This window comes from Eretmochelys imbricata, chromosome 2 (assembly GCF_965152235.1).
Source record: "Eretmochelys imbricata isolate rEreImb1 chromosome 2, rEreImb1.hap1, whole genome shotgun sequence".
NCBI lineage: Eukaryota > Metazoa > Chordata > Testudines > Cheloniidae > Eretmochelys > Eretmochelys imbricata.
Window position 1 is genome coordinate 229,343,360 of NC_135573.1, and position 14,789 is coordinate 229,358,148.

General features: G+C 40.5%; 1 protein-coding gene across 4 annotated transcripts in view; it reads left to right on the forward strand.

Moving 5' to 3' along the window:
• Positions 1-14,789, forward strand: part of STAM (signal transducing adaptor molecule) — a 79,034-nt gene that overhangs the window by 55,971 nt on the left and 8,274 nt on the right. For all 4 annotated transcript variants that reach the window (XM_077808178.1, XM_077808179.1, XM_077808181.1 and 1 more), the window contains 5 exons: positions 3,048-3,142; positions 5,126-5,214; positions 7,320-7,407; positions 13,487-13,541; positions 14,146-14,299. In XM_077808178.1, coding sequence (XP_077664304.1) covers positions 3,048-3,142; positions 5,126-5,214; positions 7,320-7,407; positions 13,487-13,541; positions 14,146-14,299 — 481 coding nt within the window. The remainder of the gene's footprint in view (positions 1-3,047; positions 3,143-5,125; positions 5,215-7,319; positions 7,408-13,486; positions 13,542-14,145; positions 14,300-14,789) is intronic.

Here is a 14,789-nt window from a genome sequence, read left to right on the forward strand (position 1 = left end):
GCATTTCTACTACTGATCTAACTAGTAGGATTTTCACAGTTTTCAGCTGTACTACGGTTTCTGGCTTTTTAGGTTCACAAATTGCACAATTTGCATAATTCACAAATTATGATCACATTCCATTCTCCCTTAGACATCCTATCTGTTTTATATGGTCTGTTGTATGCCACCACTGAAAAGTGAAGGAGCATATAGGATTCCTAGGGAGAAGGTAAATCTGTTTCTGTTAAATTTTGAGCTGTGTTCTAAGATTTTTCTTTTATTCTTGATATAGTAAGGCCTTATCTACACTTAAAAGTTTTGCTGATGTGGCTACACCAGCACAACGCCTTTTAGTGCTGAGTAGCAAAAAAGTGCTTTTGTGGTAGAGCTTATTTTGCTCACCAATCCAAATAAGGTATACCAGCAAAAGTACTTTTTTGCTGATATAACTGCCTGTACACTCTGTCTTTTGCTGGTCTAGCTATGTTGTGTGTGTTTAGGTTTGTTCGGGTTTTTTTTTTTTTTTTTTGGTTCGTTTGTTTATTTTTTAAACAACACTAATCCACGTAGCTATGCTGCTAAATCTTTTAAGTATAGAGCAAGCCTAAATTGAATGGGATGATGAGATTTTAAAATCTGGCTAATATGCACAGCACAAATTTTCTAAAAATGCCATGTATATATCACTGAAATGGTATTGCCCATTTTTTAAAAAAGCATACACTTCACTCTCTAGACATTTATGTTAGAAACAATAAATGAGACACTAATGGTTGGCTGTCTAATTCATATTTTAAAAAATTGTCTCACCTACATTCTCTAAGCACATGTACAGCTTTTAAACTGGTAACGAAACAAAAGCATTTTACAGATTGGTTTAGCGCCAACAAGAACTCTGCCTCGAATGGTCTAGTTTTTCTAGCCAGTTGTTAATCACAGTAAATCCCCTGTGCCTCTGTTGGTACTATGAAAGTAGTAAAACTTAACTAACAGCTCAATATTAAATAATATTAAATAAAAACAGACATAACTTTCTATCTCAAGTGACTGTGCTGGAATCTCTCAGCAATGCAGGAAGTCTGTCATTGTGAGGATGAAATATGGAGAGTAAAAAAAACTTAAACAGTACGTTGGGATTTCCTCTGAGACCTTTTCCACTTGGCTTATCCAGAACGCCTTGTCCAGTTCTGGGAGAACACTTGGTCCAGTTCTCTGGGATCCAGAACCCTCTGTTTGACTTTGGATTTCGTCATTCAGGTTCTTTTGTTTGTCATACAGCAAAGCTATGTTGAGTTGATCAGACTCAAGCGCACGGGGTGGGTATATGGCATACCATACATCCAAAGTTACACAAACAACTTCTTCCTATACGTACATTTATACATTCCATTCCATTTGCTGTACATTAAATCTCACGTTTTTGGATTGGCTTGGTTACTTTGCGGGAACTAATCCCTGTACAGCATGCTCTGTCCATGTGCTGTTCATGTGGAACCTGATCTTTACATTCCAGGTTTATTTTGTCTATAGTTTATCTTGTCTAGCATCAGGGTGTTGTTGCTTATCCTAGCTATCACAAACATCCTGATTCCAGTATACTGTTTGCCAAGCCCCTGTTTACAATTTAACCTTCCATTCACCTTCCCTATGGTATGATTCCTGATGTCAGAGTTGTGTCCATTTATTCTTTTGCGTAAAAGAATAAATGGACACAAATCTGACATCAGGAATCATAACATTCAAAAACTGGTAGGAGAACACTTCGACCTCTCTGGCCACTCAGTGAAAGATTTAAGGGTGGCAATTTTGCAACAGAAAAGCTTCAAAAACAGACTCCAACAAGAAACTGCTGAGCTTGAATTAATATGCAAGCTAGATACCATTAACTTGGGTTCGAACAGGGACTGGGAGTGACTGGGTCATTGCACATATTAAATCTATTTCCCTGTGTTGAGTATCCTCACACCTTCTGATCAATTGTCTAAATGGGCCATCTTGATTATCACTACAAAAGTTTTTTTCTCCTGCTGATAATAGCTCATCTTAATTAATTAGCCTCTTGCAGTTTGTATGGCAACTTCCACCTTCTCTGTATGTGTGTGTATATATATATATATCTTCTTACTATATGTTCCATTCTATGCATCCGATGAAGTGAGCTGTAGCCCACGAAAGCTTATGCTCTAATAAATTTGTTAGTCTCTAAGGTGCCACAAGTACTCCTGTTCTTTTTCCGGATATAGACTAACACAGCTGCTACTCTGAAACCTGTCATTATATAAACATAGCCTTTCCAGAAAGAAGAAATAGTGGAATGCACAAAGATTTAGCTAATTAACTAATATGAATATACAGTGTGGACCAAAGACTACTTTTGGCTTCTGCAATACTCGGCAAAATACCTGGCTTCCTGCCTATCTATTTAAGGTCTGATCCTGCGAGGTGCCAATTGCCTTCTGTTCCAGCACTTTCTGTCTAGCACTTTGCAGGATCCAAGCCCTTAATGCAGAAGCTTAAAATCAATAGAGAAATGTTAAATTGTCATACCAGGTTAGATCAGCGGCCCTTTCAGTCTAATATCCTGTCTCCAGCGTTGTCCATGACCAGCTGATTCAGAGGAAGGTGCAAGAAATCCTGCATCAAGCAGTTAAGGAATAACTTGTCCATAGGAAAAGTTTCTTACTAATCTATATCAGTTGGGGGTTGACTTCCATCTTTTAGAGGGAGAGAAACCTTCATGTTCTTAAACTCTTCTAAGCCTTTAATCCTTACGATAATTATGGATGTATTTATATAAATATTTAGTCCTTTTTGGATTCTTGCTAAGTTCTTATCTTAAAGTTTCTAACAGGATACTGTGAAAAAAGAGAGGCACACAAAGTCCATAAAAAGCTTTTGGAAATATCAGGCTGCTCATACTCAATATTTGGACACATACGTTAGAACTCCATGTTTAAATTAACTTATTTGCATGTTGAATGTTTTTATTTAAATGTCTCACATTTTTACTTGAATTATGCTGTAATGTAGAACATTTTATATGAAAACTATTTTTTAATCTTCAGTGATCCAAATTGGTGGAAAGGTGAAACTCACCAAGGAACAGGATTATTTCCCTCTAATTTTGTAACAGCTGACCTTACTGCTGAACCGGAAATGAGTGAGTAACACTATGTTCATTCTGAAGAATATTTATGCAACACAATGCACCCAATATTTGTTTTGGTATTTTTAGTTTGGGCATACAGTGGTAAAAGCATCATTAAAAAAGAGAAATAAACTGTTCTGAATCTATTCCAAGCAAAAGAATAATAATCTCAATAAAGTTCAACATACAGCCTCCAATCCTAATGTTCTTGTCTGCATCTAGGTCAGTGTAGATATGACTGTTCATATTATCTGTCACTTCACTAAGGGACTTATAAGTTCTTGTCCACTGAGGATCCTGCTACCAGAGCGTTCTGCTCTGAGACACAAGAAGGCAATTCTAGCAGTTAGCATGGAATGCCCATCTGTCAAAGAGGGACTGCTAAACTATAAGATGCAGATACTAGCACCAGGGGACCCTACAGAGAAGAAGATAGGAGTCAGGATCCTACAGCCAATAATATGGACAACCCTTCCTTCCCAGATACTCTGCAGAGATGGGTACAGCTATGATGCTATACCTGGGCTTGGGGTTTATTCTTGAATAAGGGATCTCCCAATCAAAGGACTGTGTCTTCTTGATCTGCTTATGAGCATGTGTGTCACGCTCTGGACTTCAGAGTCACTCTAGAATCCACTCTAGTCCTTTGAGCAAAAGAGAGCATGAAAACGTCATTGTCGAACCAACGAACTTGTGAAGAAGAAGGGTTCTCCCAGATAGACTGTTTCCCTTCAGACATTTTCATTAAAGGATACCCACATTATTCTACTTTGTAGCTCATTTACAAGGTTAGAGATACAGCAGTGCTTTTAGTGGAACCAAGGATCCTCTGCTGCATCCTTACAAACAGTAGTGGTATCTGCCTGTCTTAGAGAAATATTCTGTAAAGGATCCTTGATCCTACAAAAAGACATAAAAATAAAAATTAAAGCTTACCAGGGCAGTGACTGGGATGAAAGTAGAAAAGGCTAGAGCTCCAGCAGAAGAAATCTCTAAATTGGCCGTTGCATCCACCTTTCCTAACTTCAAACTTTTTACCTCCAAGAATCCTAATGTGCAGCTTTCAGTTGGAAACAATTCAATGCTATGGCTGAAGTTAAAGTTAAAAGCAAACCAACCGTAACACTCTTATTTGTGAAGGTGCTTTTTTCATTTTTTTTGCCCTATTAGTTCTGCTCTGACTCCTTCAGAAAAGTATAGGATTGGTGGACATGTACTGAATGAAAGGAACAGTTTGCTATGTTAATTGCTTTTAACAGAAATAACATCCTTCAGTCTGACCTTCTTTGAGCACTTAAGTAAAAAGGATAAATGTTAAATATTCAATAAGGCTTTCAGGGTGACAAATAATACATTTAAATCTGATTTAATTTTTCATTAGACTTATTGGTGGGTTTATTAGGTTGGGTACTTTTGTTACCTTTGACAAATTTATGTTGAGATGGGAGTGGATGCAACCAAGAAATGTTTTTTAAAGTACGCATGTGCGCGCGCATGTTCGTGGTCACACACACGTCAACAACCTTAATAGGTGGTGCGTCCAACTTATTTTATATATCTGTAGATCAATCTATATATAAAATTACAAAATATGGCTTATTTCTAAGTAGTTATTGATAATGAAAGAATTTTCCTCTGCACTTTAACCTCAGGGTATCTGTTTGTTTACTTCCGCTTGGAGGACGTTCCAGCTCCTAAGAGAGGCTTTGGGTAAAATTTTCAGAAGCACCTAAGTCCTGTCTTCAAAAGTGATCAACCCTTGTCTTTAAGAGCTTCGTAATAAGATTACAAATATAAATATATGCCAGAAGGTTCAGTTTTGTTTTTCAGAAAACAAATATTTCAATTGCTTAAACTTTTTCTTTTTTCAGTTTCAAGTTTACAGTTTGTTTCGACCGCCAAATAATTTAAATGGCAGACAAAATGTTTTCAGCGTAACATTTTATTTTTGCAGTTGAGATTTACTTTTTTTTAAAAAGTCCATGTGTTTTACAGTGAAAACGGAGAAGAAAACAGTACAGTTCAGTGATGAAGTTCAAGTAGAGACAATAGAACCTGAGCCTGAACCAGTTTATATTGATGAAGTACGTACAATAAAAATATTGATTTCAGCATTTAGTACAACTAAACCAGTGGTGTCCAACCTCCTCAGTACAAGGGCCAAAAATATTCCGAAATATCAAGGGGACCACAGTCTAGAAGGGGAGGCACTTCAGACTTGCCATTTTTTTAAATTATTTTTTTACACTTCTGCAGACCTTTTTTCCTACTCACTTCTCTCATATGTTCTTATTAAATTGAATTGGGAGCAGCTTCCAACTTGGGTTCTGAGCCCCAAACTGTAGGTTCAGACTGCAAATCCACTTTCAGAGCACCAGCTGGACATGGAGTAGTGGCTTTCTTTTCCCAACTCTACTTTTATTGTCCCATCTCTCAGAAACACCGTATCTTGGCCCTCTTCTCCAACATGTCCCCTGTGTAAACACTGCCTTCTGCCCCAGTCCCTGAAGGAACTTTTTCTTTCATTACCCAGGAATCTCAGCCTTGCCTCATCATAAGCAGCCTCAAGGATTCAGGCCATCTTTCCTTCAGTACCTTCTCATTGTTTCCAAGAACACACACTGGCCCCAGATCTTTCCTGCCTTCTCTCTGTTCTTCAGGAATACCCTCACTTTCCCAAATCCCTCCCTTCTGCCCATGACCTGCCCCTTCCCAAAATTTAAGTTACTGAGGCCCTACAACTCTTCTAATATCAATTGCACCTCTCCCTAATTCTGTGAGACCCCTGGCTCTGCTGCCCCCTTCGTAGTGTTCTCTTTTCTGGGAGCCCCCGCTGCTATTGCATTTGTGGTGTGCTGCTGTTGAGCTGCTTGCTTGTTCCCTTTCCCTCCTGCTCTTTGGAAGACTGTGTGGTTCCCCGTGCTGTCTCACTACATGCTGCTTTCCTCTTAAAATGTGCCTTGATGGGCAAAAGGGGTGTGTGTTTAAACTGAATTAGCTTAACACAGTTGACATGGCTTCCAGCATGTTAGACTACATCTTAGTGGGGCTTTTCAGCTGTACCAAGCTAACACGATTGAAAAGCATACCTTTTTGCCCATCAAAACAAGACTATAAAGGCCAAGCCACTCAGAACCTGCTTTGCTCTTAGCTTTCTCCTTCCCTTCCGGCAGTGGAGGTGGCGGTGGGGGTGGAGGAGGGGAAAGAAGCTGTTAGAGAGACACATTTTCAATTTGTATTCAAATACAAATTTCTGTAGCACTGACACCTTGAGTGCCACTAATTAGACACCACTGAGCGAAACTGTAGTTTTAATTTTTTTCAAAGACTTTGTGCCCAGTCTTCTCTTTTAGGTGCCCATATAAATGGTTTGCATCTGAAATCAGTTAAAAGTAATTAGGCCCAAGTACTCTGAGGCTAACCATATGAAAACGTCATGTCTTCCTGCGTGTTAATAAATACTTTATTTAGGTGCTTATGGACTGCTAGTTATACTTTCAAAATATGGCTTATTTTTTAATACATATATAGTTGGAGCTATATTTATGCATTTCTTTTAGCATACTTACTATGTGCACTTTGTAGATACTTACATATCCCACTGGGTGGTAGCATTGCTTATGTATTTGAAGTAGAATGAAACGTAGAAGCTGCTTATAAAATAAAATTCTGAGGAATGACTTTTATATACGAGGGACAGTCTACATTTCACATGTTATTAAACCATTTTTGTCATATTCATTGCTTATCCTTTTTAATTTTCTCCTGACTTTCTTTTAAAGTTACATTTGCTTTGTGTGCAGTTGAAACTTTCAGGTGGATAACTGTCTCCTAGGAAATAAGAAATTCAATAGAAACGTCTTAAAATAACACTTTTTCAGGAGAGTAAATGGAGCATTCTTGCTCTTTTTGTGTGGAGGGGATGTGTTTGGCCCTGTGATAATTACCATTATTAGCGAGGAAAATCTTAAATAAAGGCTCATACTGTTGTTCATATCTGCTGAAACTAAGTGTGTTAATGCTGGTAGAATCCCTATCTTAGAGGATCAGAAAGTTAGTGTATATTGTGTGTGTGGGGGGTGGGGTGGCGAAGAGGGTAAAAAGGAATATTGCATTACAGTAATCTTACGGAATCCAATGTAAAACCCAGCTATTTTTCCCCATACTAATTCTCTTATTTTCATTATAGGATAAAATGGACCAACTGTTACAGATGTTACAAAGTGCAGATCCAACTGATGATCAGCCGGACCTTCCAGAGCTGCTTCATCTTGAAGGTAATGAAACTTTGTACTTTTTTGAATGATTGTCCACATGAATTCCATTGTGGTGCACTTTAGGCTCAGCCTCCTAAGCGCCAGAAGCCTGAAAAGGCCAGGCCACCTGAGGTTCCCTGCTACTGATTGCCAAGACAGCTCCCCATAATTCTCAGATTGCACCTGGACTCCTGCGTGCCCCAACACCCAAAGCAAATACTGCACTGAGTGACTTAACTGTGGACCCGGTACTGGAGTCACCTCTTCTTTGCAGGATTCAGGGTGGTGATAACCATTCAACCAGCTTCTGAGATATTGGTACATCAAGTTGAGGTGGTATCCCCAGTACCACCATCTCCTCTCCAAATGCAGGGCACTCCCAGTAGACTGGCTTTTGTGATACACTTCCTCCTTTTCTTTCTCATCTCCCACCCATCCACTTTCCCCTTCTTGGGTAGCACAATGGGAATCAGAAAGGGATTCTAGAGAAGATTTCATGAGGTAGCAGGAAGAGGCCTAGGACTCGTAGGACACCACTCTGTTGGTAGCCCCCCTCCTCCATCCCTCAACTAGTGCAGCCTTAGATCCTAGAAAATGAAGAAGAGCATCAAATGCCAAGGAGAAGAACAACTACTCCCCTATGCGACTTTCCTCCACAGGTAAGGCAGTGAACCCCTCTACATCTGCCTCAGTGGATGACTTCACAGTATTCCAGGACCTCATTAGGCACATAACAGAGACCCAGGATTTTTTCAGATAGATAGATATACATCTATGTGGGTCAAGCAAAACACAAACTTTTGTACATCTTACACCCTTCCACACACGGCAGGCTCTCCATGCCAAAAAACGTGTGGCATGCAACAGCGTCCATTCCAGCCTCAAAGCAAACTGATGGGGCTATCAGTTCCCTCCTAAGGGATCAGAATATTTGTACTCCCATCCGGTTCTGAGTTCTCTTGTAGTGGTGGCTGGTCAAGAAAGGTCAAAAAAAGGGACCTTCCAAATCCATGTTGAGAGAGAAGAACCTAAACAAATTAGACTTATGTGGGCATAAGGTATTTTTGTAAGCCATCTTCCAGATGCAGATGTCTAACTGTCAGGCCCTTCTTTCAGAGTATTGCTTCTTAAGCTGGGTTACTTCATCTCAGTTAGTACGCTGTCTTCCAAAGAAATATCAAAAGAAGATGAAGACCATCACGCAGAGGGACAGTTGGTTGCCTGCATTTCCTTACAATCTGATGAATCTGACATCACAGCATGTAATACGGCCATAGTATTGGTAATGGTGGGGGGACCTTCCTGACTCCATTACTCAGGTATCCCCAGGGAGGTCCAGACAGCAATTAAGGATCTTCCCTTTGAAGGAAATGAACTTTTTAATTCTAGGTCTGATGTGGCCCTCCAAGAGTGACTTTTTTTGTTTGGGCCTCTAAGTTCCAGCCCTATGAAGGGAACAAGCACATCAACAATCTTAGTTCAAGAAATCTTCTTTTTGTACCTGATACTATCGTCAGTCCCCTGAGGACCTTGTTGCTGCCAAGGAGAAGACGCAGAGACTCAACCAGACATAACCCTCTGCCTTATCCTCTTCTGCCCCATAATCTGTGGCTTCCACCAGACAGCAGGTTTGATGCCAAGGTCAAGAGCCTGACAGAACCAGTCAAGGATCTTTTTCTTTCTATCCCTCTTGGTAGCTGCCTCTTATTTTCAGGAAGCCGGGACTGCGATCACCTCAGACCAGTGGGTCCTGGAGATTGTAAAGGAGTATTCTGTCCAGTTCCAGTCCCCTTCTACCGTTTTATCCCTACTTTCCTTTCTTTTTACAGGGGCTCTTCTCAAAAGATACTATTAAAGCTAGAAGTAGATTCCCTTCTACAACTGGGAGCAGTGGAGGAGGTGCCCTTAAAATTTAAGGATGGAGGGTTTTATTCCCATTTTCTCATCCCAGAGAAGAAAGGGAGATGACATTCCTTCACAGACCTTTAATGTCCCAGATTCATCCACTGTTTTAAGTTCAGGATGTTGACTAGTCTCCATAATTCCATTGTAAGGTTCTCAAGACTGTTCATGGCTCTTGACCTGCAAGATGCTTATCTCCACATTCGTTCATCCAGCCTGCGGAAAATACCTCATATTTCACATAAGAACATGTTCCCTACAGTGGGTCCTGCCCAAAGATCTTTCCACTGCACCAAGATTATACACCAAGTGTTCGGCCATTGTGGGAGCTCATTTAAGGAGACCAGAGATCCAGGTGTAACAATACCTCAACAACTGGCTGATATCATGAGGAAGATCACACCAACAGGTGACCAACTTGGTTCAAAAAGCTCTTCTCTCTTCCCTCAATACCCTACATACTTACTCCGACTAGAAGCATAGAGTTCATAGGAGCAGTGTTAGATTCTAGGTCAGCAAGAGTTTACCTTCCACAGGAAAGATTCCAAACTATAGTGAACCTCATCAACTAACTTCAGGCTCATCCAAGAACATCAGTGAAATCAGGCCTCAGACTGCTGAGACTCATGGCCTCATGCACTTACATGATGCACGTCACCTACATTGCATGCAAGGGTGGTTGAAACTGACATATATACCCAGCAGGTAACACATGGACATGATCACAGTTCCACAAGAAGTCCTCTCTTCGTTCTGTTGGTGGCAAAAATATTTCTCTACACCTCTACTTACCATGAGTGGTGATGAGGGTTCATGTAGATCACCTTCATATTCAGGGTCTCTTCAATATACTTGACTCCACATAAATGCCCTAGAATTCAGAGCCATCTGCCTGGGCAAAGCATTCCTTTCTCTTCTCCTGGGATCCACAAACCAATTATTGACCGACACCACCACAACTATGCTTCATGTTATCTGAAAAGGGGGAGTGAGATCATCCCCACTCTGTCAGGAAGTCATGCAACTCTGGAGTTGGTGCATTCCAAATCAGATCACACCAGTGGCTCTACACCTTCCTAGCGTTCCCAACACCTTTCAAGATCAAATCAGTAGACAGTTTTCAGACAGCCACAAGGGGTCTCTGAAAGGCTAAGTCCTGTAGAAAATTTTCACAAGTGGGGTTGCAAAGAAATAGGTTTGTTTTCCCCTACACCAGTAAAACAAGTAAGGCAAGACCCAGCACTGATGATTGATAGTCCCAGCATCAACTAAGCAGTTCTGGCACTTGGATCTGATGGCTCTTTCAGCACAGCCACCTTACCTGCTCTGCTGGACATAGTCTCACAGAACAATGGCTGTATCCAGATGCAAAATCTGACCTCCTTAGCCTGGATGCTGGCTAGATGACATTCGTTGTAGGAAGCTGTTCAGCTGAAATTCAGAACATTGTGCTCCAAAGCAGGAAAGCATCAATCCAAATGATTTATAAAGCTAAGTAGAAGAGGTTTCCTATTTGTACATCTCAGCACCAGCTGTCTCCCTTGACAGCACCCATTTCAGCAATATTGGAATGCTTATTAGCCCTGAAACTATACAGGTCCATCTAGCAGAAATGTCTGTACATCACCCTTCCATCCAAGGGTTATACTGTGCTTTTCCCTCCCTTCACTGGTAAGGTTCTTTAAGGACCCCATTCATGTTTTTTCTCCCCGTTTGGGAGATCCATCGCTAATAGTTGATGGATGTCCCCCCTCCTCCCCCCCCCACACACACTTTGAACTCTTAGTAATATGTGTCTGTTTCACTTATCTATGGAGACAGTTTTTTTAGTGGCCATTAAATCAGGTTAGAGGGTAGGGGAAATTCAGGCCCTCGTGGTAGGTACTCCTTGCCGTATTTCATAAGAACAAGGTTTCTCTCTGTCCTCATCCCAAGTTCCTGCCCAAGAATATTTCAGAATTCTATGTGAACCCACATGCTTGTCTCCCAGTTTTCTTCCCCAGCCTCGTTCAGTGTTGGGGAAACTAAACTTCAGGCACTTGGTATAGTAAGGTCACTGTCTTTTTACAGCGACAGGACAAAATTATTCAGGAACGCATCCAGACTGTTTATGGCCTTTGTAGAAAGGCTTATGAGTCAGACCAGTGGTGGGCAACCTGCGGCCCACGGTTCACACGTGGCCCGTCAGGGTAATCCACTGGTGGGCCACGAGACCGTTTGTTTACATTGACCATCCGCAGGCACGGCCTCCCGCAACTCCCGTTCGCCATTCCCGGACAGTGGGAGCTATGGGAAGCAACAGCCAGCATGTCCCTGTGGCCCACGCCACTTCCCACAGCTCCCAATGGCCGGGAACAGCGAACCGCGGCCACTAGGAGCTGTGGGCAGCCATGCCCATGGATGGTCAATGTAAACAAGCTGTCTTGCGGCCCGCCAGCAGATTACTCTGGTGGGCCACAGGTTGCCCACCACTGAGTCAGATAGTATCCTCTGAGATTATCTATGAGGGGTCCCCAGCTATATAAGGGCACATCATGAATTAGCCAGATTAGATCCACCTAGTCAAGCAGCCCCTGCTGCCTTTTTGAAGAATGTCCCTGTTTCTGAAATCTGTAGCACAGCAACATGGAGCATAGTCCACACTTTTACAAGACATTGTTCTTTAATAGAGGTTTCCAGATCAGATGCCCACTTTGGTTGGGCTTGTTCTGTAGTCGCTGTTTAAGTAGGACTCCTACTGTCTACCTCCAAGCAAACAGATACCTGCTGGTTAGTCACCAAGAATGGACAACCACTTGAAGAAAGAACAATTACTTTCCTGACAGTGACTATGGTTCTTTGAGACATGTTGTCCACATAAATTCCATGACTCGCCCTCCTTCCCCACTACTTATGGGTTTGTACTCCTCTGGGATTCTGTATGGGTGGAGAAACTCAGGGACTGGGCCTGCCCTGCTTTATGCCCTCAGTTTGGGGGAGGAATAGGCTTGAGCCACACAGGATGCAGGCCTGGCGCCAGTGAACACTGCTAGCCAAGATCCCAGTCTTGTGCATAAAGGGCTCGTTTGCACCAAGAGTGGAATCCATACGTACAACACATCTTGAAGAACCACAGTTACTGTAGGTAGCCATTCTTTTTTAAACTTGCAAAAATAACTTGGTATATTTATAGAAGTCAGAGGCTAGAGGTTAATGACTAATTTTTTTCTGTCACTGGCCTGCTCGGTTACCTTGGGCAAGTGACTTCACCTCTCTGTTCCTCATTTTCTTCATTTCTAAAATGATGATAATGATATTTACCTTCTGTGTAAACTGCTTTTGAGATCTAGTGAAAAATAAGAGCTGTGGCAGTTCAATGATGAGACAGAACACAGCTTTATGCAAGCAAGCAGGCTGGTCAGCTGAGATGGGCTGTTCTGCCCCCCGCCTTCCACCTTCTCCTTTTATTATATTTCTCCCCCCTAAGCATTACACACTGCTACCGCAAAAAGATACACAAAGGAATGTATGACGTTGATTAATATACTTATTTACCATCTTTTATCTACTACAATCCTGGTTCTCAGGCCTTGAGCCCAGGCTAAGAAAGCTTCCCACAGTCACTGTCCCAACAATCAAGTTCTCATGGTTCATATCTAGCCCTTGTCCTTGGATAGAGCAATGTGTGCATTGCTTCTACAAAACAGTCAGGGTGTACCCTGCCTGCTTCCAGGTGGAATAACTAAACATGAACCCTTCAAAGAGCTAGGTTTTGTTTTTGTTTTTTTGCAACAGTCTACTAATATCTATTGACCATCATCAGAATTGCTTTATTGATACAAATTCCAAGATTGCAGTACTTTGAAGGAACAGTGAGAACTGCAAAAGCTTCTTGAGTTATTCCACTTCCTCAGAAATGTAAGGGGAAGTGGGGGATTTATGCTGGGTTCTGTTGCTTCCCAGTTTGCAAAATCTAACTTGGAGAAGCTAGGCCTTAATCTGTAATAAAAAATACATAACCAACTTTTACTCTAGCTTTTATGAATCACAAGTTAAATTGTATTTATGATCTTAAAAATTTCTTTTGATGTTTAAATATTTCAGGTACCTTTTTTTTTTTTTTTTTTAAAGCACTTACAACCATGATTACTTTCTGATTTTCAGTACAAACAACTGATACCTTCGTGATTCTGATTATATATATTTAATTCTTTCCTAGCAATATGCCACCAAATGGGACCTCTCATTGATGAAAAGCTGGAAGATATTGACAGGTAAGAAAGTACATATATATGCTGATACTGATTATTAAGGCTCAGACTCTTTTGAAATAATAGCAAAAGTACCAATCATTTACATTATAGTTTGCCATCAATAATTTCAATATAGTACGTGCCAGAGAAAGTACAAGTAGTTAATAAAGTCCTGCTCCATGTTTATGGCTCCTGGGCAGTATGGTAATATAAATAAAAGCGGTGTCCCTCATGGGAAGATGACTGAGGGGTTTTCTCTCAAAGAAGTGCTAGTACTTTTAGTGTGAATGATTTCTTTTGCTAACTTTAGAATGCTGAAATATTGTATCTCCTGCCTATACTCAGGAGTAACATTAAAATGTCTTGCTTGTCTATTTGATGAAGAATTAATATTTCTGACTACTAATCATAGTTATGACACTTGATCAGTCTGTCTAGGCATCACTTCCCATGTAGTAAGAGTAGTTTGCTATGGTACCTCATCATGTACAGATCCACTGTATTACACAGTTCATTATAAATATCTAAAATGTACAGTAAGCCATATGATATAATAGATGATATATGAAGATATTTCTATAAAAGGGAACTTCAGTTTATATTAAAATATTATTAATTATTCCAGGAAACATTCAGAACTTTCAGAGCTCAATGTTAAGGTCATGGAGGCTCTTTCATTATATACCAAGTTGATGAACGAAGACCCAATGTATTCCATGTATGCAAAACTACCAAACCAACATTATTATATGCAATCTTCTGGTGTTTCTGGCTCTCAGGTACATATTTGATTTTAAAGACCTGGAAGATATTGAGTTTTTATTGAGCTGATTATGGCTAAGTTGCCTTGTAAGTTATCAGTGATGCACTATGATTAATCATTGTACAAAGTTCGCCGCTATGAGAAAAAATTGTCTTACAGCAGTAAAATGACTATACAGTAACTTTTTAAAGCAGCAGATCACAGAATCTTGGAAGCCCTATTGTTTGAGTGTATATTCTATGCAAGCAAGTGACCCTTATCTATATTCTTTGGTACCTTCTATGGCTGCAGCCTCTCCCTTATTTTCCCTAGTTACCTTTAGACCAGTTAACTTAATCTCATCTTTTTTTCCTGAGGTGAGGATGTTTTGTTGTCTCCAGATCTAAACCGTACTACGTTTCCAGCATTAGCAGTCAAATACAAATTATAGTTGTATTTAAACAAAACACTGTTTATGTAAAAGACAAAAATAAAGAGACTCTTGAAACTTGTTCATGTTCAGTTGC